At 35.0% G+C, this 22,076-nt stretch overlaps 1 protein-coding gene across 26 annotated transcripts in view; it reads right to left on the bottom strand.

Annotated features, from left to right (window-relative positions):
* The window catches only part of LOC124642850 (ryanodine receptor), a 224,686-nt gene that overhangs the window by 120,496 nt on the left and 82,114 nt on the right, over positions 1-22,076 (bottom strand). For 18 of the 26 annotated variants that reach the window (XM_047181570.1, XM_047181580.1, XM_047181574.1 and 15 more), the window contains exons 3-9: positions 9,453-9,602; positions 8,930-8,983; positions 8,473-8,487; positions 7,026-7,103; positions 5,320-5,438; positions 4,609-4,678; positions 193-392 (exon numbers count right to left, since the gene is read on the bottom strand). In XM_047181570.1, the coding sequence (XP_047037526.1) occupies positions 193-392; positions 4,609-4,678; positions 5,320-5,438; positions 7,026-7,103; positions 8,473-8,487; positions 8,930-8,983; positions 9,453-9,602 (686 nt within the window). The remainder of the gene's footprint in view (positions 1-192; positions 393-4,608; positions 4,679-5,319; positions 5,439-7,025; positions 7,104-8,472; positions 8,488-8,929; positions 8,984-9,452; positions 9,603-22,076) is intronic. The other 8 variants (XM_047181575.1, XM_047181595.1, XM_047181596.1 and 5 more) reach the window with 1 other exon arrangement.

The raw sequence follows: 22,076 nt of genomic DNA, 5'->3' as shown, positions 1-22,076 counted from the left end.
GTCTCACAAAAACACCGGTTCAAGGAAATGTGGCTTCGAAGTTAGTACCTACTTTAGCAAGAGCTCCTAATATGGAGATTGTTAAACTTTGCCGATGTTTTTCCCTTTGATAATTTGAAGATTATTTTTTGACACACCTTTTTTTTATGTGACACGGTGTTAAACTAAAATAAAAATATAAAGAATACTCACTTCTGTCCCCCATCCTTAGTCCAAGTGCTAGGTATAGTGAGACATTCATCACCCCCATGGAAGAACCTCAGCACATCCCCTCCGAACACATATCCTACGTACTTCATTCTCGATATACCGGTGCCATAGGGTTGTACCGACCAGTGAGTCACGTGGAACGAAGCGTTCACTATCGATACTTCGTTCTCTTTTGTGGTGTGCTGGAAAAATATATCGATATTTATTTGTGTGTGTTTTTTAGGGTTGGATGTTTAAAGTGAATGTGGGTACAAATAACAGATATGTGTAACAAATACAATAATGACACAAGATGGTGTATGTATACACATATTTCATTGCACGAGTACAAAAGTGTTTCTTTTGAAATACATAAATGGTTCTACAACAACATATAGTAAGTTCAACTCAGTCTTGCGCGCGGCCTTATGTGTGGGTGGGTAACCCTTGTACATATGCAGTGACTTTGTCTGTATATATAACATTACATATATTAACATATATTGACATATATTAACATGACATTATATATATGGCGAAGCAATATATTTTTTTAAAATTCCCCACACATTTTGTTTACATTATTATACTAGATTATACGTCTTTTTACATTCTTAGTCGACACTTTTATTTATTGTCCGCGTACCCCGAGCTAGAAAATATGTAAGGAGTATTTAATTCATCTTAGATATTTCACCTCATTTATTTCTTAGATACTGTCAATGTCAATTTGAAAAAACGTATGAGATAATAATGAAAAACTGTAAAATGTAATAATAAAAAGCTCTGAATGTTGTTTCATTTTTTGAAACGCTACCTGACTCCTTAAACATTTTCTCCGTGAAGAACTAGACATTTTCGTAAACGACTGTACCCATAACAAAAAGCGATAAGAACACGTCATGCTCGGACGACGTCACTGCTGTCACACGAATGAAAGTTGATGCACACATAGGGCCGCGCGCAAATCTGAGTTGAACTATCTATACATAGATGTATAATAACGTGGTGAAAGCTTAAAACTAATGTACTACGTACCTACTTTTAAATATTATTCCATTTAAGAATGCACATAACTAAAGGGAACAATCTTGACAGAATTTTTTACACACTCAAATAACTAACATAATTCAATAAACTACTGCTGAAAATAATAATTCAATTGATTAAGATATTGTTATTATAGTATGTACAGTGATTTGTAGCTTTATTTTTAACCTGATCAAGATGGTATATCTTTAGTTAAATGCCTACTCAAATGGAGTATAGGTACTTCTCTTCCCATTGATGATGATGATGATGTTCTCCTAGCCGATTATCGGCTACGGCGGCTGTTCTCATGTAAGGAGATTAGCCAACTGCGCAGGACATATTATAGTGCACGAGCATTTGCGCAGACACAGGTGCACTCACTATTCCTTAACTCTCATAGCCCGATGGGACGGCAATCCGACACGACCGGAAAGAGATCAGGCGCAGGACCGACATTTACGTGCTCTCCGATGCACGGGTGTATCAATCACCACCTTCCAGGCTCCGGGCTGCTATGTGAAAGTCTTCTAAAACCCACAAAGCGATTTCGGCCCGACTCGGGAATCGAACCCGAGACCTCGTGCTCAGCAGCCGCACTTGCGACAGCTAGACCAACGAGGCAGTTAAAAATTTCTAATTAAAATTTTAATCTTCCCATTACTAATGGCAACACAGATACGATGAAATAAGTTGTGCAAAATACATTAACACACCATAAACAAAAATAATTTAGCTAGGCAGTGTATGACAAACACACAAATTAGTTTGTTTTCACTGTACTGCTTTTATAAGCCTTGAGAATCATCAAAATGAGGAAAATCCTGCTCTGAACTTCGGGCCACTTTATTTTTATTACGAATAGCTACATCGTAACCAAAATAAAATAAGGGATTTTGTGGGTGACAGTATTCGCGTGAATATATTATTTCTGATTAAGGTCAATATCTTTACCTACTTACTTAATTTTCAGGCCATATGAGCACTTTCAGATAAATAATTTATTTGTATCGTACAAAGAATAACTAAATGGTCCCCAAACTATGTACTTTCAATTTAAGATAGACATGGTTTACATATACTTAAGTAAGTAATTTATGAGAAAATGAAATTACATGTGCAAGATGTGTATATGTCACCGTAAGATTACAAACATCGTTGGATTACAATCTATCTCGAGATATTGTAAACTGTCGAATTATTGTGAACCGTAACATCTGATTACAATTTAACGTATTATTTTTCGCTATATTATAATCTATCAATGTAAAGCGGTCAAATTGTCAACTGGCGTAGAACGGAATGCATCTTGCGCCCTGATTGGTAGAACGTAATGTGCCCCCGCCGCTCCCGCCATTTTGTTTGTTTATTTCGTTTGTTGTCGATTGTGTAAACAACTGTGTTTTCGTGATTATAAATTGATTTCCTGTTGAAAATAACTTATATCTTTAGAATTAGTTATATAAAAGTATACGGGAACTCCATGGGAACAGAACGGCTGGTCGTGATTGGTCGATCTTACAAAAAGACTGACCAATCAGGGAGAGCTTTCGGACAGTTGACAATTTGACAATTTCTCATCGATAGATTATAATATAGCGAAAAATAATGCGTTAAATTGCTATCAGATGTTACGGTTCACAATAATTCGACAGTTTACAATCTCTCGAGATAGATTGTAATCTAACGATGTTTGTAATCTTACGGTGACATATACACAACAAAAATCACAAAGTAACATTTATTACAATTGACATTATCTTACTTATGAATATATATGAAGTGATATCTACTTAACAAACAACATAAAAGACAAATGGCACATATACGTATTGAACTGTGCTTTACATATATTTAAATACAACAAAAAATAATGTACCAATGCACAGACGCCAGTAAATCAACCTACCCCAATCTGTCAAATTTCTTCAATAGGTTTTCAACCTTATCACAATAGTGGAAGGTTAATTTTTGATTGGTAACATTTGATACATTACCTACTGACGCCTATACCTAATGTAAATGCTTAAGTTACTAACGGTAAATTTCAATAACATATCTATTTGTCAATTTACTTACTAGAGATAACAATTTTGATATTACTCTTATGGGGCTCAAAATTCTATCTCTATTAAGCATATCAAAAGATACATTATTGAAACTGCAGTGAAAGTGCTTCCAAATGTACGTGATATACAACAAAACATTGAATTACAAATGCTGAAAATCAGACTACATTTCTCGGTGAGGTTTTGTGATACAAATAAATGTGACCTACACAAATAATCTACCTATCAAATGTAATATTATGGTGTTTTGTGATCTACACCATAAGTTTGGCCTGTATTCTATAAAAAATACTTGAAAAAGAGAATGAGAATCAATCGAATCAAATCAATCAAAGATAATAAAGGACTCTAGTGAGAGCCTCTGGGCTATCAGTAAAGAGAATTTGGCAATATTCCATTAAAACCTGAAAAAAATGGAACCTGAAAAATAATGGTAACAAATGTACTAATCTGTCTTTTGTGTTACCTTTTTAAATTGTTCTGAAGTTAACGTAGGAAGTAGTGAAATGCGGTTTAGGGGTCTGCCTTTTGTAAAATTGACCTTCAAAAAATGATTTACAGCCCCCTTTGAATAAATGACTTTTTCTCTTTTCTTCTTCTCGTCTCTATGGTAAATAATAGGTTCACAACTCTTAAAAAAAATCTCTGTGTATAGAATACAAGCCAAAAATAAAACAAAAACAAATGGCCACAAATGTGTAACAAATCGACAGCTAAACAGTAAACATTTAGGCGTTGGCCTCACCGATAGTATAAATCTTAATCCTTTCGTGATGACCTTGGGAGCCCGTTCAGATGCCGACAATATGACCTTGCCCTGAGATTAAATAGGTACAGAAAGTGTCCTTGAATTATATGTGAATATATCTGGAAGTTCTTCGTTTTGAAGTCGGTAAATATGGTGTCTGGTTGATACCAAAAATCGTATCTGATCTTAGTATAAGGGCCAAGTTTTCAACCATCAGTCAACTTCTATCTGAGGAATAAATATGGCGGTTTGACATATTTTCGATACAAAAGCTATCAAAACGTCAAACATATTCTCTTAGATAAAAGTAACTTATCAGATAGAGTCATGAAAAATGGGCCCTTCGTAATATATTTTGGGTTTTATTCGGTTAGCTTTTCTTATACAAACCACCAGATTTAAATTATCCAAGCTCTAATTTGATATCCAAAGATTAAAAACAGTTGCCCAAATGATCAAGATTGTAGCCTCAAAGTAACCCTACAATCTTGATACTTTTGACAGACTCTTGACAGCTAAAAAGCCTTAAAACACAAAGATTAATATGCCTAATAATAAATGTGGTTCACATACCAAGTATCTCTCAGTGGCCACGGAGACCAGAATCAAGTCATCTCCGACTCGAACCTTCTCACCCTCGGATCTGAAGAGTTATGCATAAAGAATTAGAAATATTAGGTAACTTATAAGTATTGTTTTAAGGGAAAAAGCCAGGTTTTTAAAGTTTGTCATTAGGATGGCAAGATTTTGCCTTTGAGTAGGATAAAGTGCCTAAAGTTTTCACTAAGATAGTTGTTAGTTTTCTCATCTACTAACATAATATGGACCTGTATCGTTATTACTGTGTGCTTGATCTGAAAAAAATATTCATTCATTCATTTAAGCCTGACATCATGTAAGTGTCTTCTAAATATGTAATGGAATCCTGATCTAAGAAAACACATGAACCACATCAACATCTGTTGCGAAGCAATAATAATGATTATATAATGCTGATTGATCTTAATAAACTACCTACATTTAGTGTTCAGAGACACAAATCATCCATCAAAGCCCAGCTTTTTGTACTGCCCAAACATCAGAAAGCCATAAACACCATCCCAATATATTAGACAAAAATCAACCTTGCTGCCTAACAATAAGGTTGAAAATGCCTTACCTCGTCGTTACGGGTAGCAAAAAGCAAGTAAGTCTGCCCAAGCACCAGAAAACCGTAAAGACCATCCCAATACATTACACAAATATCAACCAAACTGCCTTACAATAAGGTTGAAGATACCTTACCTCTGTTTACTGGCAGGATGCAAGGTCCACCAACAGGCTTCACCCTGGGAGTGCTGTTGGAGACCCACGTCGAAGGCCAGCTTGTCCTGGGATGATGATGTCGACAGGCAGGCCAGGTACTGGAGAAAGAAGGATTTTAGCAGATGAGTAAAAAGGTTTGTCTTGTTTCATTTGTGATAGAAATATGTGGTTGGAAACTGGTGATTTATCCCACCCAAAACAAAAATGTGAAAGACTGCCAAGTTCGATAATATGGGAATGCTTCGCCTATAAAAGAAGTGAGATCTGAATAAGTACCAAGTTCCATACACATACCTCAGTTAAAAATAGTTACTTTTTAATGATGTTACTTGGCAAGTTTTCATACACCGTTATAAACCTACTAAACGCAATGAATCAAGTATTTAATTTTCTATTAAAACTTGCCAAGTAACATCATTAAAAAGCAACTATTTTTAACTGAGGTATGTGTATGGAACTTGGTACTTATTCAGATCTCACTTCTTTTATAGGCGAAGCATTCCCATATTATCGAACTTGGCAGTCTTTCACATTTTTGTTTTGGGTGGGATTTCATTTATTTTTGTAAGGTTGTTTATTTTTATTTTTTCTTATGATGAAGTTAGTTAAAGAAATGTCTCATTTATACTATCTTTTAGATTTTTTTATATGCACTATGTTTCTTACAAAGAAATGAACTAGATTAAATAAATGGACTAGATTTACCAACTGACTGACATGACATGTTATCATATATTATGTTCGTGGATCAAAGTTACACATTCGTTATTTTCGAAAGTGATTCACACTTGGCCGTTTTCAGATTTTTACTTTACTTTGACTAAATACAAACCTTTGTACCATTCGAAGATATATTATATAAATATAGATAAATTTAGTAGTTTTAGTTCCTTAGGGGTATAAATTTACACCGGGTATAAAACACCTTCATTATTTTGAAACCGACTCACACTTGGCCATTTTCAGATTTTTCCCTTTACCTTGACATAAAGACCTACCTCCATGCCAAATTTCAAGTCAATACGACCATTGGAAGTGGTCTAGGTTTTTGATGAGTGAGTCAGTGAATCAGTCAGTCAGTGAGTGTATAGTAAAAATAGCTATTTTCTGACGTCAATATCTCAAGACCTACAATAGGTATATTAATGAAATTTTGTATTTTAGATAAGTGAGGGGGTCTCAACAGATACTAGAAATTTGATATGCATAAATAAAATAGATTTTGAGTTACAGGGGGGTCGAATTTGGCCCGAAATGGTTCGTGTAATATAACCCAAGGCCGGTGTGTCGCTTTTTTTGCTCGAACTTGGCGGACACACTGCCGTGTGTCTAGATAGCAAAACAATTATTAAGCCTTTATGTTACAAAAACCTAAATTTACCTTTTTTTGTGTTACCTTTGTTTTTTATACAAAAATTAAGTTCAGGTAAGTTTAATCAGATTCTCTGTTTTGGCATAAATCGCCTTGTTATAAAATGTGGTCTTAATAAGTCTTTAGACCATTAACTTTGTCCAAAACTATGATTCAAACAGAAAAAATGGGGTTAGTTTTTTAAGATGACGTTTTATTACTGGTGGATTTTTTTATAGATGCTTTGAAAAGTACTTTATAATGCCATGGTATGGCAAGAGATATAAAATATAAAAAATGCTTTATTATAGGTATAATTAATTATATTTCGTACCATATCACTGTTGAGATGTCGCAAAAGGATAGCATTGCCGTACAACAGAGTACGATGACCAGAACCGGTGCCTTTGCCCTGAAATAATAGAAAACAAATAGATTAGAACCACATAAAAAAATAAGAAAGAAAAAAAATATTTTCATCGAAGAACTACTAACATAATATTGTAGCCAAAAATGAATTGAAAATTATATTTAGGTCGATGACATAAAAATTGCGATAGCCAGTCATTATTTAACCTTTACCGACCTAAGAACAGGCTAAAAATACTCATCACACAATTTGACAGGTCCAATACATCACTGTCAAACCATTTTCATCAAATGACAATCAATTTGGCATAACGCGAATATTTGGCGCCAAATTATGGCAGCCATTTTAATAACCTCTAATATGCTAACGAGGTGTTATTTCGCACCTCGTGGATTAATTAATTGGGTAACGACAGTCTATTAAGACGTTCCAATATCGAATTTGGATAATTTTAACTGGGGCTAGTATCTATCAAGGTTATAGTAAATGCAAATATATTTACTGAGAATTTTAAGCGACTCTAAGCTTAAAATTTACGCTTAAGGTAGGTCAAACAAAAATATTATTATTAGCGGGCAGTTATGGAACATATATGTATGTTTAAACTTAGATAGGGGTACCAAATGTTTTGTGCAGTTGACAGCTGTCAATTTTCAAGGGGAAATACTATTGTTTTGTACTGACAGACAGGAGCTGTCAACTATACCAAAAAACGGTCAGACTATAAGTATTTTTATCACCTATTTTTATATTTAAATAATTTTAAACGAAATACTCTATGTTAACTTTTAATCTTTGCATGTCTCAAGCCAAATATTCCTTACAAATTAAATTTAAATTATTTGGTTAATAAGTAGGGAAGACCAAATACTATTCTAATCTAATAAAATTCACATGCGAAGGATTAGATAGAAGAGAAAACATTATCTAATTACTTAAGTAATTTACTATACCATCTCAAGGAAAATACAATAAAGTACTAGGGACTTGGAAAAAACATAACTTATTTAAGGAAATTCATAGACATTTTGTGTGGTATCTAGGTACCAAATCGATAACAATTTGAGACCAAAATCTAAATTCCTGGGCCTTTTTTTGAATTTATTGAAAGTTATTTTAAACATTTTATTTCTGATTTTTAAGTTAATTTAAAGAAGCTAAGAACCATTTTTTTAAACAGATGGTATTATTTAAAAAACAAATAAATTAGTAAGATTTATAAGCGATCACATAAATGAATTTTGAAAGTTAAACCGTGTATTATTATTGAAAAAAAAAAATATGTTAAGCAATAAAATTTTGTCAGAAAATTTTGAAACGTCAATATTTTTAAGCCAGATGTTTTTAACCAATTAGCCAAAAATGTGAATGATACTGCATGCATTGTTTACCCATAGGCAGATATACTCACTAAGTTTTCTTTCCCCTGGAAAAAATTTAAACACCATCGCAATACGTAAAACGAAATTATTCACAAGAGGACAAAAAATATTCAATTTTGGTTAACCACAACATTGTAATACAGTATGGAATATGTATACAAAAGATTTGCCATTAAAAATCTTTATAAGGATCATCAAGAATTTGTTTCACCATTTTCTTATTAAAAAAACCATACAAAAAAAAGAAAAAAAAAACTATAAAAAATTAATAAAAAAATCACTATTCACAAAAGTCAATAGTGAAACCAACCCTTTATAAAAACATTTAAAGTGAAGTTTAGTCAAAAATATAATTGAAAATTATTCATAGGGTGGCATTATTATACTTCGGAAAGGTTTTCAAATGTTAATTTTACAGTTACATATAATTATGGTATAGTTGATATACAGTTAAATATAAAAATTAAGCCTGGACTATATACTTACAGTCTCGGATCCAGCGGCTGTCACTAACTCCTGTAAGGCCCTTACTGAAAGCGCCTGAAAAATAGAGAACCTTATTAGTAAATATTGCATAAAGCTTTATCTTTAACTAAGCAAAAACTTTCTTTAAAAATAGCGCCTTCTTTGATTTTAAAAAATATATTTAACCATTTTGAACTATGAATCGGAACGAGTACTCAAACTCAACTTTTTTGTAATTTCTAATAAATAGGCCTATAAAAGTTCTTTCGAAACATCAAGCTAGTTGCACGGTTCCGAGGAGTGGGTCTCTTCCAGAAGAACCGGCAAGAAACCCCATGGACACTATTTAAAAAAAAGCATGTGTTTTCTACCTAAAGAACAAGTTAACTCTTAGAAAGTTATCCAATACTAAACAAAAGAAACGGACCTGTGTTTTTAAGCATCTGATACAATATTTTAAGATGGCTGACTAGATTTCAAAGTTACCGTTTTATATAATTTTTTGGCCTAAAATTGTTCACACATTTGAACAATATTCACTCACCTGTTCAATAACAAACACACACTGCGAGAGATCCGGTGGTATATTCTTGTCGGCAATATTCTCCAGAAAACAGTGCCGATTGCCGAAACCCTCGGCAGCCAGGCACACTCTCTCTCCTGTGGCTGTGCACGACAGGCACACCATGTCTTCCTGTGGAACAATAAGCGATTATAGTCTTTATAGTGGAAAGGTTATGGTCTAAAATGGTATTTGGATTTTTGGGCACTTGAGACTGTTTGAAGAAATATCTGATCTACGATGGGTCTACGAGATGTTGTTTTGTAAGTTTCAAATAGGACTAATCAAATAATTTTGTCACAATGTCGTAAGTCAGATACGCCTATAAATTTCTATTGAACATACATATATAAGCTCTTTAATATTGTATAAAAAAAAACAAGTAACTTTCAAAAAGACGCCTACAGTTTTCGTATTTATTTTAGCAGTTTGAACTATTAGTACGTAATATTCATTTGATCTAATTACATGATTAAATACATTTTCGTCCCAAGACCTTAGATATAGGCTGCGGGATTGTTCGCTCAAGTTACCGCGGCCCCTGGCACATAAAAGGCTTAAGAAGGAACATGGTGGGTTTTAGTCAGTAAGAGTCTCACACTCCCTCATGCTGCACCCACAGCGAGACGGGGATTTGATAATCCTAATCCTAACTAATATTATAAATGTGAAAGTAACTCTGTCTGTCTGTCTTTTCTTCACGCCTAAACTACTGAACCGATTTGTGTGAAATTTGGTACAGGCACAGGTTGAAACTTGAGAAAGGAAACAGGATAGTTTTTATTACAAAAAATAAAATTAATTATGGACATATAACGATATTTATTGGTCAAACTAAAAATCTGCCGGAAGTCACTATTCCATGCGAACGAAGTCGCGGACATAAGCTAGTTTACCATAAAAAATAATATTTTGACGTCACTACTGTAGCTAAAACATCGCGACATTTGATGGGCTTTCTCACGTTTATATTTATTTTGTCGTAAACAGGTATTTTCATTTCCTATTCGTCATCTTTCAGATGTAACAGTTGCGTCACGTTTTATGACGGTCAAGGAAACGGACATTTGAGAGTTGGGTACAGACAGACTCGCAAGTAGAAATATTATATTTTTACTAAGAGCTATTGAAAATGCAAGAAATACTTGGGCTAATCTAATGATTACCTATATATTTATAAGTTTAATAACTACAGTTAAACAAACGTACCGTATATCATAAAATAAACTGAGTTAGATCAAAATTGGTAATATCTATGTACCTTATATAAATCAAGATAGGTTGTATAACATTTACTTTATATTTTAGCATCTAGGTACTCCCTTAAAACACGACCAAAAGAGTTATTTTAAGGGAGTGCTCAAAACATTGAAGCTGACTGTACACTCGAAAAGCTTACATTCAATTTTCAGATTTATGCCTAACACAATAAGTGAAGATATTAAATTAACAAAATTGTTTGCCCCGGTTCCTTTATACGAGTTTACCTAAAGAAAGGTCTAGGAATATTATTTCAATAGCTATGTTATACTAGAATCCAAACAAGATTTTGTATTTGCAATACAGATGCTTTGATATTCTGTATTACAAAAGACATATTGTAGCAAACTGCATTACATATAGTTTTCTGATGAAAGCCGTAACAAAAGTATCCAATATAATACCTAATGTAATATTGTATTGCACAGAGAGCAAGTAAATGGAATCACAATATGCACTAGTGTAAAACTTGGATCACTTTACTATAAAACGATATCTTGAAAAGTAACAGATTTACCTAAACGCAGGTTTAAACCATCATTTTTTTAAAAAAGTAATGGTTTTTAACCGCCGTTCCCATGAACGGCAGAGAATAGATGTGTGACAAAGTTATTTCGACACTTACAACCAACCAGGAAAAGGTAAAATAGACGTAGAATAGGCATACAATGCTGGGAAGAATAGTTTATCTCGTAATGTTATATGCTTTCATGTCAGGTAAACAAAAAATGCTACTATAGATCAACATCATCTGCCTTTTCCTAACTATGTTGGCGTGGGCTTCCAGTCTAACTGGTTGCAGTACCAGTGTTTTACAAGGAGCAACTGCCTATCTGCAGTGGCGTAGCGTGGGTATCTGCCGCCCGGGGCAGTTGTCGATTTTGCCGCCCCTTCCCGTGTATTTTTTTTAACAAGTTTTACTGGCCGTTTGTCATTTTTAACCGACTTCAAAAAAAGAGATTTTTTTTTGTATCGACGTTAAAAATCATCAAATGACCCCTCCCGCTGTGGGTTAGCAGCGGTGAGAGAGTGTCAGACTCTTACTGACTAAAAACCGTCGTGTTCCGTCGAAGGCCTTTTATGTTCCAGAGCCGCGGTAACTCTTTCGAACAACCCGCAGCCCCGGCAGGCCTTGGCCCTGCTGGGCCCCGCTGGGGTTGCTGACATCTCTTTGAGGAGCGCGTGGAACAACGCGCGCCGTCGACACGGGTCTGTCGTCTAAGTAGACAGAGGGACGATGAGCCACCCGAACTCACCGCCCACAGACCCACGCCTACGGTGGCCGGGAGTCATCTCGCGACACCCGGCGCCCATGGTGTCCAGCGCAGCGGCCAGTCCCTGGTCCAGCGCGGCGGCCGGGATGAGAAGTGCGAACTCTCTGGCGTTCCGCCTCCTCCTTCTCGAGCATGACCGCTTCGCAGAAGGAGGCGACGGCATCCCATTCCCTCTCGCCCCGGACCATGGCCTGAACCAGGGCCGGACGCGAGAGGTCGCCGCCGCCCAAAGCCTCGACGAGGACCCGGCGGTAAGGGGGAGGTTCTCAAGTAGACTTTTCTTTTATATCTTTGTTACTTGATTTCTTGAAGGTTTTAAATTTCTTTTAGGTACGCAGGCTAGCGAAGTAGGTACCTATAAGTATATATGAAATTGAAATAATTTAAAAAGCGGGGCTACTTTAAACTGTTTAACAAATTAATTTAATTTACGGGACTAACACTTAAACTAGTTTCCATGGAACTATACCTAAGCGTGAAATTTGGCTTGTATTTAGGGAGGTATTGCTTATAGCATTCAAGTTTATCAAAACCAGTGGTTCTTAACCTTTTAGTCATGAGGGACCACTTTAACTAAAGTTTGTCTTGCCGGGGACCACCTCATCGGTTTACCTAAATTAGCACTCTGCTAAACGTATGTCGGCAGTTGTGTAGGTAAGCAAATGTAAATAAAGATAAACTTGAGTATGTATTTTCCAAATGCGCGAGCGAAGCGAGCGCGAAATTTTTATCGGACTTAATCCAAATATTACGTAAAATTTAGCCCAAACGTACTTAAGTTTTTGTTTGTTGACAGATGCAAAAAGAAGGGCATATCGTTTTTGAATACGCGAGCGAAGCGAGCGCGAAATTTTTATCGGACTTAAAAAAAAATTACGTAAAATTTAGCCCAAACGTACTCAATGTTTTGTTTGTTGACAAATGCAAAAATAAGGGCCATAATACAGTTTCAGAATTCGCGAGCGAAGCGAGCGCGAAATTTTTATCGGACCTAAACCAAATATTACGTAAAATTTAGCCCAAACGTACTTAACTTTTTGTTTGTTGACAAATGCAAAATTAAGCGCATACAGTTTCTGAATACGCGAGTGAAACGAGCGCGAAATTTTAGTTATTTTTTATTTAAGACTCAAAACCATTACTAATTACGTAAAATGTAGTGTCACGTGTGTGTTAAGTACCAAATTTTAACAATGATTAATTTTAAGTTTAAAAAATTTCAACTTTCTTGTTTAATGTTTTGTTATTGTTAGACAGTTTTATGTAGCGGCGCAGATACTAGTCGCGAACAATATATATTTTTTTTTATTGGGTAAATTTTGCCGCCCCCTAAAAGCTGCCGCCCGGGGAATTTGCCCCCCCTGCCCCCCCCACGCTACGCCACTGCCTATCTGACCTCCTCAACCCAGATACCCGGGCAACCCAATACCCCTTGGTTAGACTGGTGTCAGACTTACTGGCTTCTGACCACCCGTAACAACTGCCAAGGATGTTAAATGACTGCCTTTTTTACGTAATAAACACAGGAAAAGCCTCAAAAATATAGGACAGCAAAAGTTCTACTCGCCATCGGGTCTTATATAATATTCATGAGACCAGTAACTCTTGTCTTAATATCTCAAACTACGGAAGGCCTTGCCAAGGTGTAAAGTTCATGAATATTATATAATAACTGGATTAAAGGGATAAGAAATTAATTTTCGCGGTTTGAGAACCGATAGATTTATTAGTAATGGAATTCTGTGGGATGCGGTTAAAGGGAATGGCGAAGTTCCGTTTTAATATTTTTATAGATTGTGTAGCTTTATGGAAAATTATGTAGTTTTTTTTGTGAGGCTTGCTGGCATACTTTATATCCTCAATTTGTAAAATAAAATCTGGAAACTACTGCCCGTACATCGATAAATTGTATAGCCTATGTTACTCGGGAAGAGTGTAGCTTTCTAACAGTGAAAGAGTTTGTCAAATCGGTTCAGCAGTGCATGTTATCATATCATTTATTCATTCAAAACAACATGAATATTGTGTAGAACATTAGAACATCTTTATTTAATTAGAAAAGATGTATCCATGCCATTAAGAACAAAAGTGAATGCTGACAATATGCAGCTGTCATGTCGTGTTTCGTCACAAAAGACGGAAAATTTAACTTTTACGCTGTAGCTAAACTTTGAATAAGTTTTATTTTACTAAACAAATACTTTGTACTCTAAGGACCTATTTGCATTAAGAATCAAGTATAAATGAGTAAAACAAAGTTAAACAAATATTAAACTTGCAACAATTGGTACCCGGCACGAGTATCGTTATAATATTGTCACGTAATAAATTCTAAGATATTTGCAATAGTAGGGGAGGCCTAGAAGGGATTTTGGGATTTACTCAAGCGCGGCAGATTAGTATATAGGGAGGTACCTATTACCCCATTTAACACCTCCACCAAGTATAAGCCCTGTATATGCAGCCGCGCGTCTAGAATAAAGGATCAGATTAGTAAAAAAAAAAATATCATCTGACATTCTCCAGCGCGTCAGATTAAGATAGGGTAAGTTAGTTATATGCTAAAAAAATGTATATTCCACTAATCTGACAATTTGCGATTGACGATAAGAAGTAGGAAGGTTACAAACTTGTAAAAAAAAAACGTCGTCTTGACTTTCTCGAGCGCGGCTATTTTTTTTTTTTATTTTGAAGGGAGTCATTCAACGTTCACGAAAAATATAAAATCTGACGATTCCCGTAAGCCGAAGTAAGGAAAATTAATCGATAAAGTTTAAAGCGTGCAGCTACGTGATGCCGGTATTCTCCTCCCAAGTTTCTATTCTTCTCTCTCTTTTTTCAATTCAATTCATTTGCAATAAGTGTTGGTACATTTTGGGTCTTAAATAATCTACACTAATATTATAAAGCTGAAGAGTTTTTTTGTTTGAACTCGCTGATCTCAGGAAGTTACTGGTCATGGTATGCAGATATATTGTTTTTAACGAAGACGATTCATTTTATTGGATACTTTCGTTAAATACGTGTGCCTTCCAGTTGCATTGTTTGTCTATCGTGATACCGAGAAATGCTGTTTCGTATACTTCGTCTTTTTTATACAGGTCGTGGTGGCCTAGTCATCCGGTTAACATTGGCTCTACTCTGCATAACGTGGTTCACAATTTACGCGCGTAGTGTCGCTTCATCAATGAAAGCAACTGCTATCTCTTTCTATCTGTTCTGCAAGAGTGGCAACGCGCAACTCTACTGGATGGTTTTAAACTAATAAATTAAGTCAAATTTATACGTATTTTTTTTTGTATGAAAATAGCTGGGAAAAAGGCTAGGCAGACTATTTAGATTTTAGATTTATCTATGTGTATTAAATTGAATAAAATTAGTTTTTGTAAGATTTACGCGTAGATTATTTCCGTCAAGCCATGTTATTATAGATTCAATTGTATTGTTTATGTCACATGTATATTTATCAATGTCATTATAATTCAATGTAATTATTATAGAAATGTATGTAATGTATGAGCAAATTGGTACACTCCGCTAATAGCAATGTCATATATATCATTGTATGTGCCTTTTTATCGAGAACAACCTTTATTATGACAGCTTTGTTGAAATGTTTGTCCGTTCTGGGATATAGATCAAAAAGTGTGTAAAAGTTAAAACTAAATAATCTATAAATAAGTGCCAGCCGTACTTGAACCAAATGGTTTGGCACGCGACGATGGCAAGAGACCAGACGGCATGTCGCTATTTCCGTGGAAGATGGGTAGGACTTTAGTGTGGGACGCGACCTGCGTCGACACTCTTGCGCCATCCCATCTTCCTAGAACTGCGTGTTGTGTCGGCTCCGCCGCTTCACAAGCAGAAGACCTCAAACGGCGCAAATATAGTAGCCTTATCGGGAATTACATGTTTGAGCCGTTTGGGGTTGAAACTCTCGGGCCGTGGGGTCCGAGTGCTCACGCGCTTGCAAAGGAAATTTCTAAGCGCCTTGTTGACACTTCTCGTGACCCAAGGGCTGGCTTTTATTTCGCACAGAGGTTGAGCATTGCCATCCAACGTGGCAATGCTGCCAGCCTTCTGGGTACATTACCCGGTGACAGCGATGAGGAGCAATTTTTTGATGCTATGTATTAGTTTTAAGTTGTATATAGAAGTTTATTTTTAATTTTTAAAATTAATGTAAATATTATGTAAATATTTGAATAAAATCAATCTAAAATTTCTTAAAATAAAACCTTTTAATCTGTAAAAAAATAAAAAATAAATAATCTATTGATATCTCAAGTTTTAAAGGAATAGCAAAGTGCTACAACGTGTATGTCTTGTAAGTACTAAGTACTTGCTGTGCAGACATTGGTGTCCAAGATAAAGTTAGACAGTAAATACAAACTTAGAAAGTTGCATTGGTACTTGCCTGACCTGGAATCGAATCCACTTGAGACGTTGGTTTTTTACCCACTAGGCCACCACGACTTAAATAATGATTATAACAAAATTAAAAAACATCGACATTGGTGTTAATTTTTCAAAGAAAATTAGGTTACAGTATTGATTATTATTAGTTTTAATTTGTTTTTTTCTATATCTCAGAACGGACAAACATTAGAACAAAGCTGTCATAGTAAATGTTATTCTAGTTGAAAAGACCTATCCAACGATGTATTTGACTTTGCTATTGGTGGGGTTTATCATTACGCCCAATATCCAGTTGGTACAGTATAAGGTTGAAATGCAAAATTATAGTAACAATTATGAACCCTAACGGGCACAGCAAGTAGTACTTAGAAGACATACTCGTAGTAGCACTTAGATATTCCTTTAAAAACTTGAGATATCAATTGATTATTTATTTTTAACTTTTAAACACTTTTTGATCTATATCTCAGGACGGGCAAACGTCAACAAAGCTGTCATATTAAAGGTTGTTCTAGATCAGTGGTTCTTAACCTTTTTGTCATGAGGGACCACTTTACCAAAAGTTTGTCTTGCCGGGGACCACCCCATTGGTTTGTCTAAATTGAGGGTTCTTTGATAAAGAATACAAGCACACTTTATAATTAGCACTCATTTCTTTATTATTTAGCAAAAAAAAGCTACAGATTTTAATTTAATGAGATTTTTGTGACTGCATTCTCTTAACTAACTTCCGAATTCTTGGTTCAGTTCTACTTACAAATGTGCGAGCGAAGCGAGCGCGAAATTTTTTTCGAACTCGTACGGACGTAAAATGTATCCCAAACGTACTTAACTTTTTGTTTGTTGACAAATGCAAAAACGAGGGCATACAGTTTCTGAATACGCGAGCGAAGCGAGCCGGAAATTTTGATTATTTTTTAAGACTCAGTACCAAAACTACGTAAAATGTAGCCCAAACTTACTTAACTTTTTGTTTGTCGAGAAATGCAAAAACGAGGGCATATAGTTTCTGAATGCGCGAGCGAAGCGAGCGGGAAATTTTAATTATTTTTTAAGACTCAGAACCAAAATTACGTAAAAGGGCTACATTTTAAACCTTAATTTTTTTCTGTTGGTCAAGTAAGATGGATAGCAACGTCGCGAAGCAAAGCTTCGCGGACCACTTGGAATGCCTCCAGGGACCACCAGTGGTCCGCGGACCACCGGTTAAGAACCACTGTTCTAGATAAAAAAGCCTATACAATGATATGTATGACATTGTTATTGGTGGAGTGTACCAGGTTCCGTATATTTGTGTCCATTGTCCTTTATGTTTTTCATACTTATTTGCTTATAAATAAAAGTTTTGTACTTCAAAGAATACATATTGGTTTATTTACTTGCAATTTTTCAGTTCTTCAATTTGTTAAAAGGTTTGCAAAAAAACTTTCTGTTGTCAGATTAAGCGAATTCCTCCAGATAATCGTCAGATTATAAGATGATTACGTTAAGGGTACATAAATGAACCATATATATCTTAATCTGACGCGCTCGAGTATTTCAAAATGGCGATTTTTTTTGCAATTTCAAATAATGGCCACGAGTTTAGGTCACGTCTAAATCGTCAGATTATTGCATAAGAGCCTTCGTTTTGGTTCACTTAACACCCCTTTTGATAATCTGACGCGCTCGATAAAATTATTTTTTTTCCCATTTTTAACCCTTACCTACTACCACCCCCACCATGGAAACAGTCAGATTAATATACGTATGTTTTCAAAATGACGTAGGACGTGCATGCTATTAATATCTGACGCGCTCCAGTATGTCCATGCAACTGTTTTTTTTTTACATTTTTGAAAGTTGGTACGGAACCATTCGTGCGCGAGTCCGACTCGCACTTGGCCGTTTTTTTGTATGTTTGTTTGTACCCTATAAGCTAGACAATTACTGTAGCGATCTGAAAAATTCTTTCACTAGAAGCTAGTGAAACCACGGGAAAAAAGCTGTATCCACCTCATAAATCAGCAAACAATATCTGATATGATACATCCCCTTTCACAAAAGACGCGATTACCACAACAAATAAGTATTAGTTTTCCTTTCAATTTAGGCGTTTAGTCTACACAATAGTGGCTCTGTTCGCGCTCTGCGATTCCATTTGCAACAATCATTCTCTTCTAGGCAGGGTTGCCAGCTCTGAGATGGCGAAATGGGATTTTAAGTTTGAGTATGGTAATTTTATGGCAGAAAAATAGGGATGGCTAGCGATGAAAGTAGAGTATTAAACTAAGAATTTAAATGAAATCCAAACAGACATTGAAAACACCGAATCTTTTGTGCAGTTGACACCTGTCCTGTTTTTTCAAGGGAAAATAGCATTTTTTTGTACTAACTGACAGGACTGTCAATTGTACTAAAAACGACGAAACTATAATCTTCTTGAGATCAGCTAAGCAGACTTTGATGAAACATGTTTGAAAAATCAGCTCTCAACTAAAAAATCCTCAATTTCTGAACAAAGAACAATTGTAATGCCAACCTATTTACAATTAATGATAATTAGAGCTCCGTTACAATAGCATTCAAAGCGCAATTTATCGCTGAAATTATAGCGTTTGCTTGTAATAATGCCTATAACATTGAGTTAGGTATTTACATAATTATCCTTACTGATAATGTAAATGCGAAACTATGTATATCTGTCTATTGATGTCTAGCGCAAAAAATACTAAGCATAATTTAACAGATCGATTCTTCTAACCCATAGAGCCAGAGAAAGGACAACTTTCAGCATACAATTCAACTTTTCACCCGGTTGTGGAAAGATCTTTTACCGGGATGTGCGTCAGTGAAACTGCGGGGAACAGCTAGTTAACAATATTTTTAAACGACAATAAACCCATATTTTTAGGTCCTAATAAACTTTAAAAAGCATATAAAATCATTAGTTTCAAGTTCAGCTCTAAGAATTCAACTCTATAAACAAGATAAAAAGGTATTTAAACTTAATTTAGGTACTTTTATTATCTATCCATTTCAAAACAAGGCTAAATAAATAATCTTAAGCTTTTAAATAAAACCTTTAAACAGCAAAAGGCCCATAATACATTAATTTTATGTAGAATTTTAATTACTTTGTGAGCTTAGTATCAGGAATTTTACAGCGGAGTAAAGTCATGAAAATATTTTAACTTGGCCTAAAAATGGCCGCGGTATGCTTTGAGTTTTGAGAATTTTGTAATTTAAAAAGTTTAAGAACACAACTTACTCGTACCTGTATACAAAATGATAAACTTTTTCGGCTTTATATCCCTGTTACTTGGTTGATATTAAACAGTATAATCCAGAGTATATGATACTAGATATTCTTCGCGATTTCACCCGCATCCCAGTTAGGTTTTCACTACAAGAGAGATTAGACTATGAACCTTTCAATTAAATCAATTGTTAGTAGGTTGTTTTTTGGCTTTAGAAAACTAAAAGCTTGACAGATAGACGGACAGACTTACACACGTTCGCTTTTATAATGTTAGTCAGGATTTGTGGACTACGGAGTGCTATAAAGCTCCTTCTCAGTTTGACGCATTTAGCTTTTATCTGCATCCTTCACAATAATGCACTTTTAATGCAAGGCCACAACTGATGATTATGTGATATGGCTCTATAGGTAACAACAATTCAGTTATTTATCTTGGAACCACTGGTTAAAACTTAATTTTCGTTATATGTAGTTTTTTTACGAAATGTGGCAACCCTGAAAAGGGGCCAGCGACCAATTACCGGTTCTTTTCACGCGGAATTGCGTTTTCATTAAAAGCAATCTTTTTATGGAAAATTATGGCATTTTTGAAAAGTGATTATTCAAAAGATCAAAAGCTTAATTGATTGATGTTTTGAGTATGAATGGCAACTTCATTCAAGTCAGTCATTCTACAATCAAAATAATTTACATACTTAATCATATTTATCGAATATTTTATACAGTCAAAGTTATGGTTCGCTAGATCATTAGAAGAAATAAGAAGGTTTTACTGCCTTCCAAAGCCTTTATACTTTTTATTTATTTATACTACAACCTGCCAAACGATTTCACTTCCTTCCTGAGGGAACTAAACTTCCCACACCTGGATAATATAGTAGGTAAATAGTAGCTTTGACGAAGGTGAATCTATAATAATAACATTTGCTCGACGGTTAACATAAATTAGCCGTACCCAGTATACATAGTATGAAGGGCATCAACTACTAAATCAATTTTATTTAGATGTTACTATGAATGATTATCTACCAACTGACTTTGATGATGGTCATTCGTATCATAACTCAAACTTGTTACTTCTTGCTATTCTTTTACTAGCCGTTTTCCCGCGGTTTCACCCGCGTCCCGTGGGAATTACTGCCCGTACCGGTATAAAATATAGCCTATGTTACTCGCGAAGAGTGTGTAGTGTAGTGCTTTCCAATAGTGAAAGGATTTTGCAAATCGGTTCAGTAGTTTCGGAGCCTTTTCAACAACCAAAAAAAACCGTTTCCTCTTTATTATATTAGTAGGTATAGATTACTTTCTCCAGAAACAACTTATCATTCATTACTTGAAGTTGACAGCAAGAGACTATTGCAAGAAACTCTAGCAATTTAGGTGTTCACAAAAACACCAATAATTACAACACTTTGTCTAACTCTGAACTTTAGTTCGAAAGAATCGTTCGACCTAGAATTGATGCCTAGAAAAGAATTCTTCGTAAGTTCTCCATGACAAATTGGTAGCCATTTATTTTAGCACAGAAAAGGATAATTTAGTAGAAGTAAGAATTAATCTTACATAGACAAATTGCCTCTAAAAATCTAGCTTCTGTATTATTCGCAAATATTTACTCCTATATAGCTTTTGGCCACAGTTGGATGGGAACTGCAACGCGCACTCGGATAAAAGTAGCCTTGAGCTATGTCTGTTATAAGTTCCACCGATTTTCAACGAGTCTTCATTCCACCTACCTAATCTAGAGCAAATGTCATCCCGATTCAGTAATCTTAGTGTGAAAGCGCAACAAATAAGACATACGCAGTTATCGAATGATATCGATTCGGAAGAGTACTATGACGCGTGACCTCAGTTTATACGAGTGTTTTTAGTCATTAGGTTTATTTTATTTAAACATTTAAGTTAAAGGTAGTTTAAAAATACGTCACTTTTTATATCACGGTCTACATAGGTATTAAATATGAATTGACATATAATTAATATCATGATGATTCACAAATGCATAGCAAATTCTGTAGCCAAGTTATGCCATCAGGAAACCACGCAAATTGTAAAGCGATTACACACCACTGACAAATTGTATGAACGATATTAATAGTTCTGAATGCAGAAAAATCGTAAAATATGTGCAACATGCTGAATTTCAGTAAACGCGTACCTAAATAATGTTTGGGTTGTTTGGGTGCTATTTAAAATATATAAAACTAGCTTTACCCCGCGTTTTCACCGCATGCTTAAGAAACGACTTTTAACATCTGGATAAACGATGATTATTTCCATATTCGGGGTATTATCTCATACTTGTGCCTCATCTCAATCGATAAAGCCTTTTTAGTTTGTCAGCGTAACAGATAGACTAATTGTCTTTACGTACAGCGTTTCACTTCAGTATTATTTTATAACGCACAA

Source organism: Helicoverpa zea, chromosome 26 (genome assembly GCF_022581195.2).
Source record: "Helicoverpa zea isolate HzStark_Cry1AcR chromosome 26, ilHelZeax1.1, whole genome shotgun sequence".
Taxonomy (NCBI): domain Eukaryota; kingdom Metazoa; phylum Arthropoda; class Insecta; order Lepidoptera; family Noctuidae; genus Helicoverpa; species Helicoverpa zea.
The sequence above is the reverse complement of the archived record's forward strand: the minus strand, read 5'-3'. Positions and strand labels throughout refer to the sequence as shown.